Below are 16,287 nucleotides of genomic sequence, written 5' to 3'. Positions count from 1 at the left end.
CTTACGGTTGGGTAACGCTGCCAATGGCAATGTGGGTATTGCTAACATCAGAAGCGGTAAGCTGATATGTAGTGCTTATGCGTGTCCCGAGAACGCATGCACGTTTGACGAACTCGTGTGTATGTGTGTAAGAAGTTCTTGATAGTTCTTGAACAAGGGCATCATCACCGTGATCAGTGAGCACCAGCAGCTGGTCATGACTTGTTATATGATCCGGTCGTGATCGTGGTGACGAGGGGTCCATGTGTAGTGCAGTATGTAGTATAATAGAGCTGTTGGAATTCGTGGATGCCTCGGTCATTTCGTCGACAAATTGTCTGTCGACAGAGCCGGCGACATGTCGGAACCTGAAACCACCCTTCGCGATGGAGGTATAGGTTGTCGAGGCTGGTAGGCCTGGATAGTGCTACGTAGACCAACATCAGCGGATGGTGTTTGTCATATTCGTAGACTATCTGGGCGTATGTGGCCTACGTAGCCTAGTCTACAAAGCGGCTGTCAATCAATCTGGCATCTTCCTCGGACAGCACGAGGCCATCGCCCAGCCTCGTAAGAAATGAAGAGGACACTGCGTCGTTCTGGTGGACGAAGTGCACCTTACGCTGCGGTGATGTGAATATCATATGTAACTTTCATTAATGTATTCCTACGGGGTCGAGCAATGCTTTAATATAGCTTGCTGAATCATAGAGATACAAACATAATGTTCATTAGACTGCTATAAAAGCGGTGCCAACACTGGAACTACAGACGTTAATTTGATGTGACGCCTGTATCGTAGGAGTACACGTAGTAGGAGTATCATGTAGTGTTTATTGCTTTCTTGTAAAATTAGATAGCCAGGACCACAACAACAACTGACGTTGCACCGATATTACGCCTGCGTAGGCTGTTTTACCACACCAGTTTATAGACATGGCGTGGCTCAGTGGTAGAGTACCTGAGTGCCACGCAGAATGCTTTGGTTCGATTCCTGCTGGGATCCTAATTTTCGTTCTTTCCATTCGTTGAGTCAACGCTGCCGATGTTGGTTTTCCTTAACGCTCTAACATTTAAGTTACCAATGTCTGTTCTCGCCGTTCCTGGGTAGATATAAACTGTCAATCACCTGTGGCGCATACCCGTACACCGCTGCCCGTGGTAAACGGGTATGTGCCACACGTGTCTAGTGGAAAGGGTTTGACGACGTACGCGACAGGATTATAAGGTTATTCATGTAATGACTGGGCAATCATATTTTTCAAGTCCTCTTACCCTCCCATGCAAATTTTGGTCTACACCAAGTTAAGGAGGCGATCATGAGAGCACCCAGACGTAGGCGGCTAGATAGATAGATAGATAGATAGATAGATAGATAGATAGATAGATAGATAGATAGATAGATAGATAGATAGATAGATAGATAGATAGATAGATACGCTCAAAGTGCCAGAGGTTCGCTAAGAAATGCTTCGCATTTAATAATGATTCCTTGGGTGTGAATACTTCAACTTTGCTCGATATCAGACGTTTGTATACGTCTAGTTGCACAGAGTTGTATCCGTTGCAATCAGTAGTACAGCATTCATGATAACATCTTCACGCGAGGTATAAATTACAAGTTGTATGTGTGCTGTATGAGCAAACGTCTGTATATCTGTTTATCGATTGTTCATTCGCATATTTTTCTGGCAGGCACTTATCATACAGCAGTTCTTCCAAGCCGTCACTGTAAGTAGCAACCTGACGCTTGATTTCTCTATCTCAAGTTCTATTTCTTGCTGTATACTTTTTCTATCGGCGAAGAGTGATTTATTACTGGTAAAACTGCTGCCAGTATTGAAACCTAGAACATGTATGCAACGCCTATCACTACAAGTTCGACGGACGCTCGCAGTTAGTGCGCTCCTCTTGGATTTGATTTGTAACAGCGTTGCGGAAAGCCAAGGAAAAATCTGCACAAGCAGCTTGAGACACTTGTTCTGTACTAGAATGATTACAAAACACTGGTTGACAAAAGCATGACCAAATAAGTATTTCTAGTAGTAGGTAGCACGATTGTACGAAAATGACATGAACGCAAAATAGGGCACAACTACCAGTGGCTTGTATTTTTGTTCGTGTCTGTCGTAAATTCACACTACCTGCTTTAATGGATCCATACTATCTAGCCAGATTTTATAGTGTGCTAAAAACTAGAATGCGCTTTACACGGATTACACCAATACCACCGTATGTGTAAGTGTTATAACTGCTCTATAAACATCAGCAACTTTACGTTAACAGTGTCTTGAAGTGCATTTTGTCTTTCGTTGAGGGCAATTCGTTCCAACTCAGAAAACTGTCCCCTATTTAATATTTTTATGAATGTTGGTAATAAAATTGGCCACACTGGTTTACCATATAACCAGTTGCTCGTTCATTTTCTACATTCGAGTCTTATCGTTTGCGTATAATAAATTTTGTTCCCATTCAGTCCAACTTTTAGTTTCCCGTGAGGGCGTGTTAACAGTGTTTTGGAACGCAAAACCGCAAATATATTTTTTTTCCAAAAAGAAGCAACTTTAATGCAACAAGGCCTCCTGGGTAATATGGGTGAAACACCTTGTCCAGGCCGCCGCTGGCTGTTGCGACTAGCCGGTCCTGGTCAGGGTTCGCCTATTGGCTTCCCAAGAATTTTCATGCAGAGGCGCGGACACGCATACGCACACTAGCGCGGAGATGACCGGTTCCCCTTAAATTTCTTGTTGATGTTTCCTTCCTCACAGTTGTTGCGCGTAATTTTGACATTGTGATGACTTAAACGTTGAACGGCGGAGCTACATAATGTGAGCACTGCTCTGTGACGGGTGAACGGAAATGATCATCTCCATGGAGCGGCACGTGCTCTCTTCATCCTCTTTTTCTTCTTCTGCATCGCTCTCAGACCACAGCGCCGATTAGTCGCCATACTCGTGCGCATGGTGTCAACCAGGGTTGTGCAATTGCGCCATGGATTACTGCATAAAATCAGTTTCATCGCAAGAGGGAAGCAACGATTGCGATAGTAACACATTATAATGCTCTTTTTTATAACTCTTTTGGACCCGACCTCGTGTGTGTGTACAAACGCTGGTGTAAGAGAATGCCATGTAGATCCGCTACACGTAGAGCAGCGGTTTCCGTGCAGCCTCTTCGCGTTGATGGCAGAACGCGTAGAAGGGTATACTAGCGCTTTGCTGATGCCTGCCGAGATATTGCACGCATCAGCCATCACGATCACGCCCTGTATTCAAAGATCCCAATTGCTGCTCGAGCGACACAGCCCCCCCCCCCCCCTCTTTCTCCGGTGTCCCTTCATGTCCCCTCAAGACGCGCGGGGCGTTTCCTCTCTGCTTGAACAGCAATCAACGGCAAACCTTGCACGCGGGCTGATGTTCTCGCATGCGTCCTTCGTGCGAGGCAAATAGGTCAGCTCCTTTCATATCTGCTTCAGCCGCGTTCGTCGGCCCCGCTCGCGCGCTTTACCCACGGGTAGAACAGAGCATGCGCTGGGGAATGTTATCGATTCGGACTTTCTACTGAACGTGACGGCGACGTCGACGGCCAAAGCCCTTTAGGAGTGTCCAAATAAATACTGTCGCAATCACAGAGAAAGATAGAAAACGAAAACTAAAGAGAATCAAAGCAGGTCACCAAGCACTATACTTCATTCAGGCTTGGCACCTCTAGTGGGAAGTTAGCTTAATTTTACTAGGCAACTTCGCTTGCGTGCGGGCCGCATGTAACGCGAAACAGGGTGTGCCTCGCAAAAAAATAAACAGAGGCCGTTGATCGTCGATGCTTCGTATTTGTCTGCTGACACAACGCCAACTATCGTTATAGAGAGGCTGACTACACCCGCAGCATTGCACATGCGTCTCCCCTGTATCTTCAATTAACCCTGTCCTGTACTTTTTATGCGGCCACTTGTGCTAACAGCAACTGATTATTTTATTGCAGTGTGTTTTTATGAGCATCCTTGCGGCTCCAGGGTATTCTGTGACAAGCCTTTTCTGCACCGTGGTCAATATTATTATCAGAATTATCAGCAGCGGTCCAGCGAGCATCGTGGCCTCCGTGGTGCAGCAGTTGGAAAACGCTATAGGAATGCAGTGTGAGAGCACTAGTTCATAAGGCTGCCGGTAGACTCGGCTCGTTCTTGAGACGTACTATCGGCGTCCAATGAAACCCGAACATCGGCGAGCATTCGCAGTGGTATAGTGCGCACCGTCCATTTGTCACCATGGACAGGCGCGCAATATGAGTAGTGCTGCCGAACCGGATGCACGTGCCGAACCGGCTGCAGGCGCGCAGTGTACCACTGCGAATGCTTGCCGCTCTTCTGGTTTCATTTGACGCCGATAGTACTTGGCGAACACACACATGCACGCGCGCATGCACGCACGCGAGCACACACAAACATACACACACACACACACACATATTGCGTGCGGCGTGCGTGCGCGCACGCCACACCCACGCGCGCAATCTTTAATTGGCGAATAAGCAAAACATACGAAACATCATACAGACGCCGCCTTGGGCTTCGCGCAGTAGCTTTCTGTGACATTTTGTAAGGCAAGGGTATCTGCTGCTGTTTTGGGCGTAACTATATAAATAAGAATATACGTACTGTTTCCTGAAACAACCAAAAGTCGAGCTCGGGAAATCTCAAAATCCTTTTTTTTTCTGTGCTGCGATGTTTCACGTGGTCAGGAATTGGGGACATTTATTCATTTGAGGAAGCTGCGACCAGATGCCACAACAGAAGCTACAAATACGCGCGCGCTACCCGCACCAGTGGTGAGGCGGACTCATCGAGGCTTTGAAGCGCCCTCTCCGTATCTCTCTCCCGCACACGCTCCCGATCATTGTATTCAAAAACTTGGTCTGCACCGCGAGCTGTTTCGACACACCCAATACAATGTAGGAGCAGATGCGGGCTTTGGAAACAACAAGAATAAGGCCCGACAAAAACGACCCAGGAAGTTACATTGCTTCAGCTACAAAAGAAAGTAGCATATCAATAGATGGCTTGCACGTGACGTCATGGACGCAGCTTCTGAAAAGAACTGGGACTCCACGATGGCATCTTTGACGACAAACAAGTTCCGTCTATGTGAAAACGACGCGGCAGCGACGTTTGTGTGCGTGAATAATGAAAAAACCTGCCTGTGATGTTTTGACAACATGAATGTGACACCGGAAACATCGCGTCCCCACATGTTGGTGCTTGAACAGGGCGCCTTCTGTGACGTCAGTGCAGGCCATCTATTGCAAGTCCGCTTCTCAGCCACCCGAAAACCTAGAGTCGTTTTGGAAACCTCTTCTTTGAGCTTTAATATCGAAGTTGATATAACCCATATCACCTATTACGGGGAGTTTTCTAAAATTCCCAGTTTTGTACGTCAATCAGAAAGTTAATCAGACAGACATTCAAGCCAAGCGAAGTATATATCATGCTATTTGTAGGAATTGGGATACAAATGTGAAGAAATTAAATTGGACAAAAAGATAACTAGCCGGCGGTGGGGACCAGACGTGCAACCTTAAAATAACGCGTCCGATGCTCTACCAACTGAGCTACGGTGGCGGTCATTCGCCCGTCCACTTTATAGTGTATATATGTACATTTAAACGTGGGAGCGTCAATCAGCGCCGATCGTGGTCGTGACGGCGAGTGTGAAACACTCTTTTTGCTGGCTGTCGGCGCCACGTAGCACGGGACTGGTTTATGAGCTGGCGGCCGGCCAATAATCCTTCGCATACTACTCGGAGGCATGAAGTTTGCCACAACGATAGCCTTGCTTTTGTTTAGTTTCACCTTTTTTTGCTCAGTTTTACACGTGTTGGCCTTTCCGGTAAACTTATTTCGCTGGGGCATCTCTTGCTTAGCCTCAAAACGACAGGCATATTGAGCGCGTTTGTACGCTTCCATGATAACTATAAAACAGTTCTAAACACAGGGGAAGAAAGAAGGGACACACATCGCGCTGAGCTTGCAACTGGGTTTCGACCCGTGTGTTTTGAGCTATTTTATATTTATCCTACTTAGTCTTCACACTTACGTTTTATCTGTAAGTGGTTATAAAGTCCGTCAATAAAACCTCGCAGTGTTATCGAATTGCAAATCCGAATTAAAAAAAGGCGTAAACACATTATTGCACATTATTGTCTCTATGTTGCTGTGGCTGTGAAGAAGGCTGCAGCTGGACTGGGAAGTACGGATTTCTTTATTGGGCAAAGCTGTGTCCAGGAAAACAAAACTGAAAGTACGTGCAAATCACGCTGTACATCGATAGCTGTGAGAACAGTCGTCGGCCGTCGAGTAACCTGATTTTCGGTAGCACGCGTCGGCTTTTGCGCATAAGTTTGGTCTTTCCAGCGCTATCGCAGGTGCTTACATAAGCTCCCGAATAAACTAATGCAGTGGTGTCCTGCGCCTACTCTTAACGGAACATTGCTGCGCGGCCTGCGTCGAGCGCTGCTAACAATTATCTTGTTGACGAGACCCGATCTGCTTCAAAATCAAGAAATAAGGGCCCTAGGTAATGTAACTTATTACATATGAGAAATAAATGTTTACGATGCATCGAAGGATAGTGCTGCCAAAAATAAACGCCGTACAGAAGATACACTTAGACAATTCGCAGTGTACTCACCCCATATCTTAATTTTCTCGCCCCCGGTAATTTCTCGTATTTATGTGGAACTCCATCTCATTTCTTATTTTTGCTATTTGATATAAAATACACACCTCAGCTTACGAAAATTAGCTACACGCCAAAGTTGAGAGAGTTTTTGTGGGTCTGCGAAGCAAGAATGAAATCCTCAATTTTTGTTTCATGGCTGCTGTACTAAGAAGAGTGTTTTGAGAAGACTTCCAAATTTTAATTATGCTAACGCTAGCTATCTTCGACCCTATATATGTTCCTTGACTACAGGAATTACCGTACTTTAGCACGCAGATCGCTAAACGGACAAGAAGCATTACACATCTCATTAAGGGCACTTCACAAGCACTTCCTCGTGTAGAAAGCAGCGACTGGTAATATTGTTTGTTTAATGAAGGTGGATCGTGCATTACATGAAGAATTTTCAACAGCCCACTGCACGTACACCGTGATTTCATGGAGCTCCTATGGCGCAAATAAAATAATCGAGGAACTGGTGTATTCAATATATACAGAATTACAAAATCGCACAAAAGCAGTTCACTCCCAGTTACTGAGTGTGCACTTTAATTTGTTAAGAGCAATAACGAACATTGCATTTGCAGATCATGCCAGATATTCGTATGGCTAGTAGAAGTTGTACCTTTCCGTGACGCCTACGTCGGCTATTTTGCGATAATACAGAAAATTGAGAATTATTGCCAAACGAGATTATTTAGTAGCGCGCCAATATAAAGGTGATTAACATTTTTGAGATGCCAGTGATTATGGGATGTTTGCGTGTGGTAACAGAAGCCTGTCAGGGGATTAGAATTTTGCGAGAACATTACTAAGTATGCCCTGTTAATGTTTCTTTTTGTAGGTTGACGTGCACCTGTCGTGCGGATTGTTCCTCAAACGCAAGGCTCCCGATTAATCAAGATGCGGTCCCGCACCAACAGCAGTGCATAAGGCCGCAAATAAAAATATACGAAGTTTGACCTGAGATTGCCTCTACAATGTGGTTTTTCATCGGCACTTTACCATTTCGGCAGACAACTACTGGGTGCACCGACACCTACACATTCTTAGAAGGGGCCACTGCCAGGTGTCATATGCTTCGCATTTAGTCAGTCGTAATTATACAGTTGACGACCGAATATATCTGCTTACGGCAGGGTCCAACGATACCGTGCCCCGGTATAGCTAGTTATAAGGAGCGCGCATGTATTAAAACTCGGTCGTCTTATTGGTATGACCGCACGAACTTCGCTGCGGTGGCTCTTCATCAGCCTGCCCTATGTATCGCTTACATTTATTATTAAAATATCTTAGAGTTTAACGTCCCAAAAACATGATACGCTTTTGAGAAACGCCGCTTTGGAGGGCTCCAGAAATTTCTACCATCTGGAGTTCTTTAACGTGCACCTAAATCTAAGCACACGGGCTCCGGCATTTTCGCCTCAACTGAAAACGCGGCTGCCGCGCCCGAGATTCGATCCCGCGACCTGCTGGTCGGCAGTCCGGCACTACATCCACTAGACCGCCGTTGCTGTTTCGCTTATTTTTAAGGCTGCAAGCTCGTTGCGTCTCCGAGTGACAACGACAGCCACGCATTTGCTAGCATTGGTACATTTCAATATGCAAAGGTTGAAAAAACAGCGCGAAGGCAGGACGACGGAAGGTGACCCGAGAACGGGCGCTGACTGCCAACTGATAGTTTTGTTGAAAATATATAGATACACGAAGTGATGAAAAAAAGATTAGGTTAGAATCTTTAGTCACGTGCGCGACGTCAAATAGCGGATTTCTTTTTCGAACAGATCAAGCGACGGAACTGTTACACATCGCTCGCCTCTTTGGTGGATAGCAAAGGCTTCGAATATCTCCCGCCCGCGCCTCTGACGATAGCGTTTTAGGAGGGTGACGTCAGACAGACTGTGGTGCACCCATGCCTGGCACAATGAGTGCCTAGATTACTACCGACACCAAGTCTTTCATGAATTGGCGTGTTCCCGAAGCCTCTCGTTGTTGCATCGCCCAGTCTGTTCCACGTACACCCTGCCGCACGAAAACGGGCTTTCATATACGACACATGTTGCGCGCTCGACGAAGGGCTTGGCGTGTTTTCTCGAACAGCTCGCTCTGTTCGCCCCCCCCCCCTTTCATGCACATGGCGGCACATGCCACGCCGCTTCAAGGGTGCTGAAGACACCACACGGACACCAGCACGTCTACCAGCCTCCTTGATCGGAAGTGACAACCCGTGTTTGTGTAGGGGATGACTGCTACATTTCGATTCGGCTCTCTTTTTTCCTCAGTACGACGCCCCTGCACCTCCATCAGTAGCACTTCAACCAATAACACAAGCCGTTGCCGTGGGAATCCCGCGGCAAACAGCGTCAGCATTTGGTTTGAGAAACTAGGCTGCGCCCTGTGTGCGCAGAAGCGGAATAAGACATTCCTCATGGCGGACACTGCACTGCCTCTTTTCACAGCCTTCGAGTGTGCGGAGCTGAACGGCAAAAGACATTTCTTTGATCGGGACCCACAAAGGGTGCAGTATCACGCTAACAGGTGATCCTTGTGACCTGCATAATACTGGGAAAATTGTGAGTCAACAGTCTGACGGAATCCCGTCTGGTCGGGGACAAACATATTGAAATAAAATACAACGCCGATTAAGGTAACAATAACAATATCGCGTGAGGGGGAGGCAGATAATTAGGGGGGTAGATGAGATTAAGAAGTTTGTACGTATAACGTTGAAGTAGAAAGCACAGGACCGGGTTTATTGGCGGACCATGGGAGAGGCCTTTGTCCTGCAGGGGGCATAGACAGGCTGATGATGATGATAATGATGAATATCTGGCGTTTAACGTCCCAAAACCACGATATGAATATGAGATACGCCGTAGTGCAGAGCTCCAGAAATTTCGACCACTTGGGCTTCTTTAACCCGCACCTAAATCTATGTACGCGGTAAAAGATGAAGATTTAAAGGTATGCTTTGACAAGGCTCCCATATGGGAGCGTTGTGGCTGAGAAAAAAAGAATCACGCCATATCCACGAAGTGAATGCTGATTTAGGAGCTGGCTCGGAGAAGATTGGGAAATCGCGTGAATCTTCCGTACAAGTCCTCGACTATCATATGAAGATGTGACACACGTTGTTATATATACATATTTACACAATGACTTATTAATTTATGTAGCGTTCCTCTAAGGTAAATTACTCAGACATTGAGCTAGAGAGAGACGAATGTGTTCCGCCATTTATTATCCCTCTTCTCGACCTCTCTTCTTCTTCTTCTTCCTGATGCCTGCGCGTTGATGCTTCAGGCACAGACTGCTACACTCATCTCGGACGTCATTGTTCACACCTCCTGGTGTAATATTTAAAACTATTACTGATGGAGGCGCATTCTGTGTGCCCAGCCCAGAGACTCCCAGGTACCAGATGGTCTTCAAGATTGTCCGTTGGGAAGCCGTCTTGATGACTTGAAAGGGCCCACAAAACTTATCATTTGAATTTCTCATACCTTTTAGAACCAGGACGAAGTCTCCAGGTTGTATGTCTCGTATGTCACTGCTCGATCAACTGTCGAAGTTTTTCTTCATTTTCTTTTTGTAGGCCTCTTGCTGTTTCTCCGTTTTCTTTTTCTCAAAAAGCACCAGGTTTTCAAGAAAGCCCAGTTCGCGGTCTGCTGGAAGCACCGGTACAGTCCCTGAAGCGGCAAAAAGAGCACTGCATCCAAGACGACTAGTGCAAGAACGGTTGTGATGTCTCACAGCGGCTTCGAGGCAGCATTTCCAACCACCAGGAAAGTTCGGGTACATTTTCATGTACTGCTTGACGTCTCGTATTGCACGCTCAGCGAGGCCATTAGCAGCTGGGTGGTATGGTGCGCAAAACTTGATTGTCACTCCGTGGTCGTTCGCCCATTTGGAAAGCTTTGTGCTACGGAAAGCCGGACCATTGTCGCAAACTAATATCTTCGTATTCCGAAAACATTCTGCCTTCAGTAGAGCCATGATGCTGTTGGCGTCTTCCTTTCCTGCCCTGACCGTAACCATTCTCGGGCACTCATCGACAGCGAGCAGGAAAGCTTGCGTCATCCTGACCCCTTTCCCTTTCTTTTTGAGCTTTGCGAAGTCCAAGTGAACAACGTCGGATGGGACACTGGAGCGATCTTTTGGTATCATAACGTCCGTGGGCTTCTTGTATTTGACTTTGTTCGTTTGGCACTGGTGGCATGTACTGATATAGGTCCTGATGTCATTTTAGGGGCGAAGCTCCTTATGCCGTGGGTCTCTCCATCCTCCGTTTGTTTGTAGCGTTGTAGTAGCCATCTCTAGCTCGTGAAAAGCGCGCTTTCTGTTATGCAGTAGAAGAAGAAGATGACGTTGACGAGTGAGACTCTCGTGCGTGTTCGCCTGTGTGGCATTCTTTGTTCTTTACTGCGCGCGTTCTGGTATGCTGTAGAAGAAGAAGACGACGTTGACGAGCGACACTCTCTTTGCGTGTTCGCCTGTGTGGCGTTCTTTCTTCTTTACTACGTCTCGTGTTTTCAACGACACCCGAAGACAACATTTCAGAACTAACGTGCCATGAGGCTTCCTCATGGCGCGCTTTCTCTTTAGCTCGGAGTCGCCGGATGTAAGACAAGGCTGCGGAACGGATGGCACGGAAGGCGGCGGCAGCGCTCGCTCGCAGACAGCATCCTGAGGTGAGAGCCCGCGAGGCCGAAGCACGTCGACGCCGCGAAACAGATTCCGCCGTTCGAGACCGCGAGGCCGAAGCTGCTCGACAAGCTGCAAGGTTGCGGCGCGAAGACCCCGCCGTTCGAGCCCGCGAGGCCGAAGCTGCACGGCTGCGGCGCGAATCGGATCTTCGAAATGTGAAGGACCGTGAAGCGGCGAGAAAGCGCTCGTACCGGTTGGCAGAGCCCGAGGCTGTGCGAGCACGTGAAGTGGCTGCAAAACGCATCAGTCGGGCTCTGCCCGAAGGCGCCGACGCGCGCTTCCAGCGGGACTTTTTTGATAACAGTTTCGGCCATAGTTGCGGTGTGCGCAACAGATTGTGGTTCTCAATCTAGTCACAATATTTTCCATCAAGAAGGACCACGCTCGCGCCAATGCCATCGCCGTGCTGCAGCGCGAGTTCGCTTCGCCCCATTCATCATCATTCACCACGTGGATATGCTGTGCTTTTTTTCATACCTGGCCACTTAAATGTTTTTAGTATTTTGCCGTACGTGCGCCAAAAACCGTCATGTCCGCCTGATTCGGGAGTGTTGTGGTAAAGATGCAGGGTCTTGGAAATCATTGTTGGTGGCACCTGATATTTTCTATTATTGAATTTCATTTCTTCGGTACCTTCCCAGAGCTTTGTGTGATTAGTTTGTAGAGGATTGTCAACTGCGGTTGGTATGAGAAGCCTGGACAGCGCATCCGCATCAGTGAGTAGAGGACCTGGACGATGTGGCACGACTGTGGGCCGTATTCACAAACGATACTTAAGTGGAGGTACAGTAAGTGTAAGAACAGTGCAAGTATAAGGAAAGTTTCAAAAAAGTGTTTCTTGAACGACACTTAAGTATTACTTTCCGAAGTAGCACTTTTCGGGACAAGTATGTCGCATGGTGTTGAGGCTACGTCAATTATTGACGTGTACGATCTATTTATTTGCAAATTATTAACTTTTGCATCCAAATAATGTGGAAAGAGAAGGTTCAGTGATAACATGCACACAGTGCTGAGTAAAGAAAACAGGTATTTATATTTTTGCGCTTTTTTTCGGACTTATCTGGCCACCATGACCTATAGTGACCCCCAGTTATAGCCCAGTGATACCCCAGGGGGCGATCGGAGATCTGTTCGTTCCGCTTGTTCGTTCTCCTGGGGAAGAACAAGCGCGCTGATTGGCTGAAGCGGGAGATGCCACTCAAGGCGGGGGGTGTCGCCATTTCGTTTTTTTTGCTTGATCTTTTATTTTTTGGCGACTTCATATCGCGTCATAACCAGTAGGGTCATGGAGATCTCTGTTCTGCGCCGTTCATTCTGCACCATTTCTGGCGGCGTACGCGATTAGCCGAAGCCGGAAAAAACCATGTCTCTGAGGGGCGTAGCCATTTTTCTTTTTTGCTTGATCTTTTATTTTTTGGTGACGTCATACCGCGTCATAACGAGCATGTCGTCTGCTACAAACGAACGGATCGCGAGGCCGTTCGCACGCGTTCTCTCGAGCGAACAAACGGCTTCGCGCGGCATGATGCGGTGGTTGCGGCTGCCGCAACAGCTGATTTTCAGAAAATGGCGCTTGCGACGTGTGCTTCTCTTGCGGTTGGAGGTGCGAGATGCGTTTGAAGCCATGAGCGAGTGCGGCGTCGCTTTCGGTTCTCGAAACAAACAGTGCAAACGAAATGAACGGGCCTGCCACTGGGCTGTGGTCTTACGCGCAGGGACCTCTTAGTTCAAAAGCGCTACCAGCTCTTGCCACGTGTCGTCCCGGTCCTCACTTGTGAACGACGGCCCCAGCGGGCGCGACGGCGTAGCTATCTGTGGGTGCTCTTTTATAAAAGCCAGCAGAAGCTCCCTTTGACGATCCGACACCCGGGAGCCAAGCCAAACATTTTGAAAAACTGCGCCAACCGCTACTTTTCTCTTTTCGTTTTCGCGTGCGCGACTTTTTGTAGCAAGCACGTTAGAAAAACTAACACCAATAAATACCAGCACTCAAAGCTATTGCTGTTTCAGAAACTGCTTGAGCTTGAAAAGAAAAACAATATCTTTTCCTATAACAAGTGTATTTATTAGAAGGCGAGAAACACTTCGTTTTGAAATATTCGCTCCCTTTGCCGAGGACAAACGATGCGCGTCTACTTCCGGAAAGCTCGCCGCTCACCGCTTGACGATTGGCTGTCCTCTTCCTCTCGGCGGAAGAGAGCTGCGGACCGCCCACTTTTGTGACGTAACACCACCAGAACGAACGCGGAACGAACAGAGATCTCCGATCCCCCCCCCCCCCCCGCCCCGCTGTCAGCTGTTACCTCTCCCCGTCGCAACAGTTATGTTGTGTTCGCTACGTACGGTGGCTTACAGTTTCGCTGTGCTTCAGGGGCGTTAAGCATTTCTTCACGGTGTGTGTGTGTGCAATATTTTTTATTTGTCTTCACGATGGAGAAGAAAAAAATCAACTTTTCTGAGGAAGAACGCGCTGTTTTGTTGGACCTGCTCTCACGCCACCGCAGCGTCGTCGAAAACAAGAGGACCGACGCGGCGTCCGCGAGTCGGAAGCGCGACTCCTGGAAAAAGATTGAAGATGAGTTTAACAGCCGCCACAACGTCACGCCACGCAAATGGACCCAGCTTAAGAAATGTTGGGAAAACATGAAAGACAAGTGGCGAAGGACGAACGCTGAAGACATGCGGGAATGGTTTGCGACAGGTAAGCATTGGTCTGATTGATATTACGATATTACAAGTGACATATCCTGCATCAGGGCATTGTGCAGAGTTCGGAAATTTACCGCGATGACTTGAAGCGCAGCTAGACTTTAGAGACGCACTCCTTCTCTTTAGGTAGCATTCATTGTCTTTAGGTAATCAGAAGGAACGCCAGCGCGTGTCTGAAGTCCGGCCTCGGCTGAACTCGCGAAAATAGGCAGCGCTCGCGCTCCTTACTTTTGTCACAGCGTCTGCAATTATGGTTGCGTTTTCTTACACTTGTGCTAGGTACAAGGAAGAGTGCAAGTTGCGGTAGTAAATCCGCTGAGCACTATATGCATCGCTGCGTTTGCACATTCCTTTCGTGCGTCTTGTGCGTTCGTTTAACATTTGCTCATTATGCTGTGCTTGAAAAAAACCGGCAGCTCCCATGCAATGTGGGAATCGATGTAATGGGAAGCAGTCAGCAAGAAGCAAATAATGCTGTATACAATATGCATGTCATCATTCACATGTTCCACATGACATGTTCTACATGACATGGAGGTTATGATTTAAATATTACCACCTGTCATTTGTGTTGGTCATAGAGAAATGTCTCATCGTAGCAATTTTTGAATATATCAAGTTAAGAAAACGGCCTCAGGAGCACTATGGCCATGGCGTGTAAATCATGGTTTTCATAACAAGTTAGTCATGATTTTCATGATATGACCAGTCATTCATGTTTGCCATACAGTCATGTTATGCCATACCAATTTTGGTATAAATCCCATTAACGACACGGCCCTGAGAGTGCAAAGTCGCAGGCGGCTAGATAGATAGATAGATAGATAGATAGATAGATAGATAGATAGATAGATAGATAGATAGATAGATAGATAGATAGATAGATAGATAGATAGATAGATAGATAGATAGATAGATACGCTCAAAGTCGCCGAAGTTCGCTAAGAAATGCTTCGCATTTAAAAAAACTTTCTTTTGAAGTCTCACTCAATTCGTTTCTTTGATTTTTTGCATTTCAGGTGGCGGAACACCACCGTCAAGCGAAATAACCGACGAGCTGCAGCGCGTAGAAGACATCGCTTCACCCATGGCTGTTCGTCTGCCCAACCCCTGCGACAGCGACCGCAGCCGGCATGATGCTATGCCCGGGGGATCGCAGTCCTCGAACCAGCTGTGCACACCTTCTGTCGCTGCACTGCTGTCGCAGACCCAAGGCACGCTTCTGGAAGAGTTCGGTGGTATGGCTCCTTCCTGTTTTTGTCATTGCCCATGTTTTAGGTCTGTTAAGTTCACTTTTTTGTAACACAAATGTGTTTCGTTTATTACGCTGCAACTGTCACGTACGCATTTTCAGAGTCCAGTATTTTAGCTGTTTTCTGAACGGTGTGTTTTTCAGGCTTCGGTGCTGCCACCCTCTACTGGCTCATGTAATTGAGCATCTCAATGTGACGAATGAACAAAGCGACATCAAACGTTGAAGATATAGGTAGATTGCACCACGTGACATTTTAAAAAATAAAATGGTTACAATAGGCACTTTAGGTACTACATGCCTGTAGAGTACATACACAGCATGGTGTTCAGAACAGTATGCGACACCTTTGGTGTAGCTATGCAGGAATCTGCAAGCAGTGTGACCATATGAACTGTTTCTGCAGGTTGTCAAGACATGTACGACGGGGCAACAGACTCCTATTCATGGGGAGAACCTAGCAGTCCGCTGGAAGAGTCATCACCAATTCATTCACGTCCCGATGGCCAAGTACAGGATGCTGCAATGAGCAAACCGTGCTATGGCGGTGGTGCAAGCTTATCAGAGGCTGCAGCTGGAGCATCCACAACTTCCGGAGCCGCTTCAGCTGCAACTGCCAGCGCCGCTCTGCCAGCTGGCACGAAATGCACTTCAAGCAGCGGCAGCCAGAGGCAAACGGCTGTCTCAATCGAACTGGGTGCCCGCCTGGATGCCATCAAAGAGGACCGCGAGCAAAAGAAACGAGAGCATTTATTGAGGTTGAAGTTCATGCGGATCGAACACAAACAAAAAAGAGCGCAACACAGTGAGACAATGGAGCTTTTTCGGTCCAAAATTGAGAATCAGAAGGCCAAGGCACAAATGCTAAAGCTTCAGCTAGACATTATTAAAAAACAGTATGAATAAAGTCACATCCCTGTTATG

The 16,287-nt window shown here is 47.2% G+C and overlaps 2 protein-coding genes across 2 annotated transcripts in view; both read left to right on the top strand.

Annotated features, from left to right (window-relative positions):
• LOC119399415 (uncharacterized) overlaps window positions 1-4,157 on the top strand; it is a 44,282-nt gene extending 40,125 nt beyond the window's left edge. The window contains exons 8-9 of the mRNA XM_037666222.2: window positions 1,675-1,710; window positions 3,961-4,157. Coding sequence (XP_037522150.2) covers window positions 1,675-1,710; window positions 3,961-4,134 — 210 coding nt within the window. The 3' untranslated portion in view covers window positions 4,135-4,157. The remainder of the gene's footprint in view (window positions 1-1,674; window positions 1,711-3,960) is intronic.
• Window positions 4,158-13,832: 9,675 nt separating this feature from the next.
• Window positions 13,833-16,287, top strand: part of LOC119398654 (alcohol dehydrogenase [acceptor]-like) — a 169,085-nt gene continuing 166,630 nt past the window's right edge. The window contains 3 exon segments of the mRNA XM_049417379.1: window positions 13,833-14,103; window positions 15,131-15,349; window positions 15,770-16,090. Coding sequence (XP_049273336.1) covers window positions 13,833-14,103; window positions 15,131-15,349; window positions 15,770-16,090 — 811 coding nt within the window.

Source organism: Rhipicephalus sanguineus, chromosome 7, assembly GCF_013339695.2.
Source record: "Rhipicephalus sanguineus isolate Rsan-2018 chromosome 7, BIME_Rsan_1.4, whole genome shotgun sequence".
In the NCBI taxonomy this organism is placed as follows: Eukaryota; Metazoa; Arthropoda; class Arachnida; order Ixodida; family Ixodidae; genus Rhipicephalus; species Rhipicephalus sanguineus.
The sequence above is the reverse complement of the archived record's forward strand: the minus strand, read 5'-3'. Positions and strand labels throughout refer to the sequence as shown.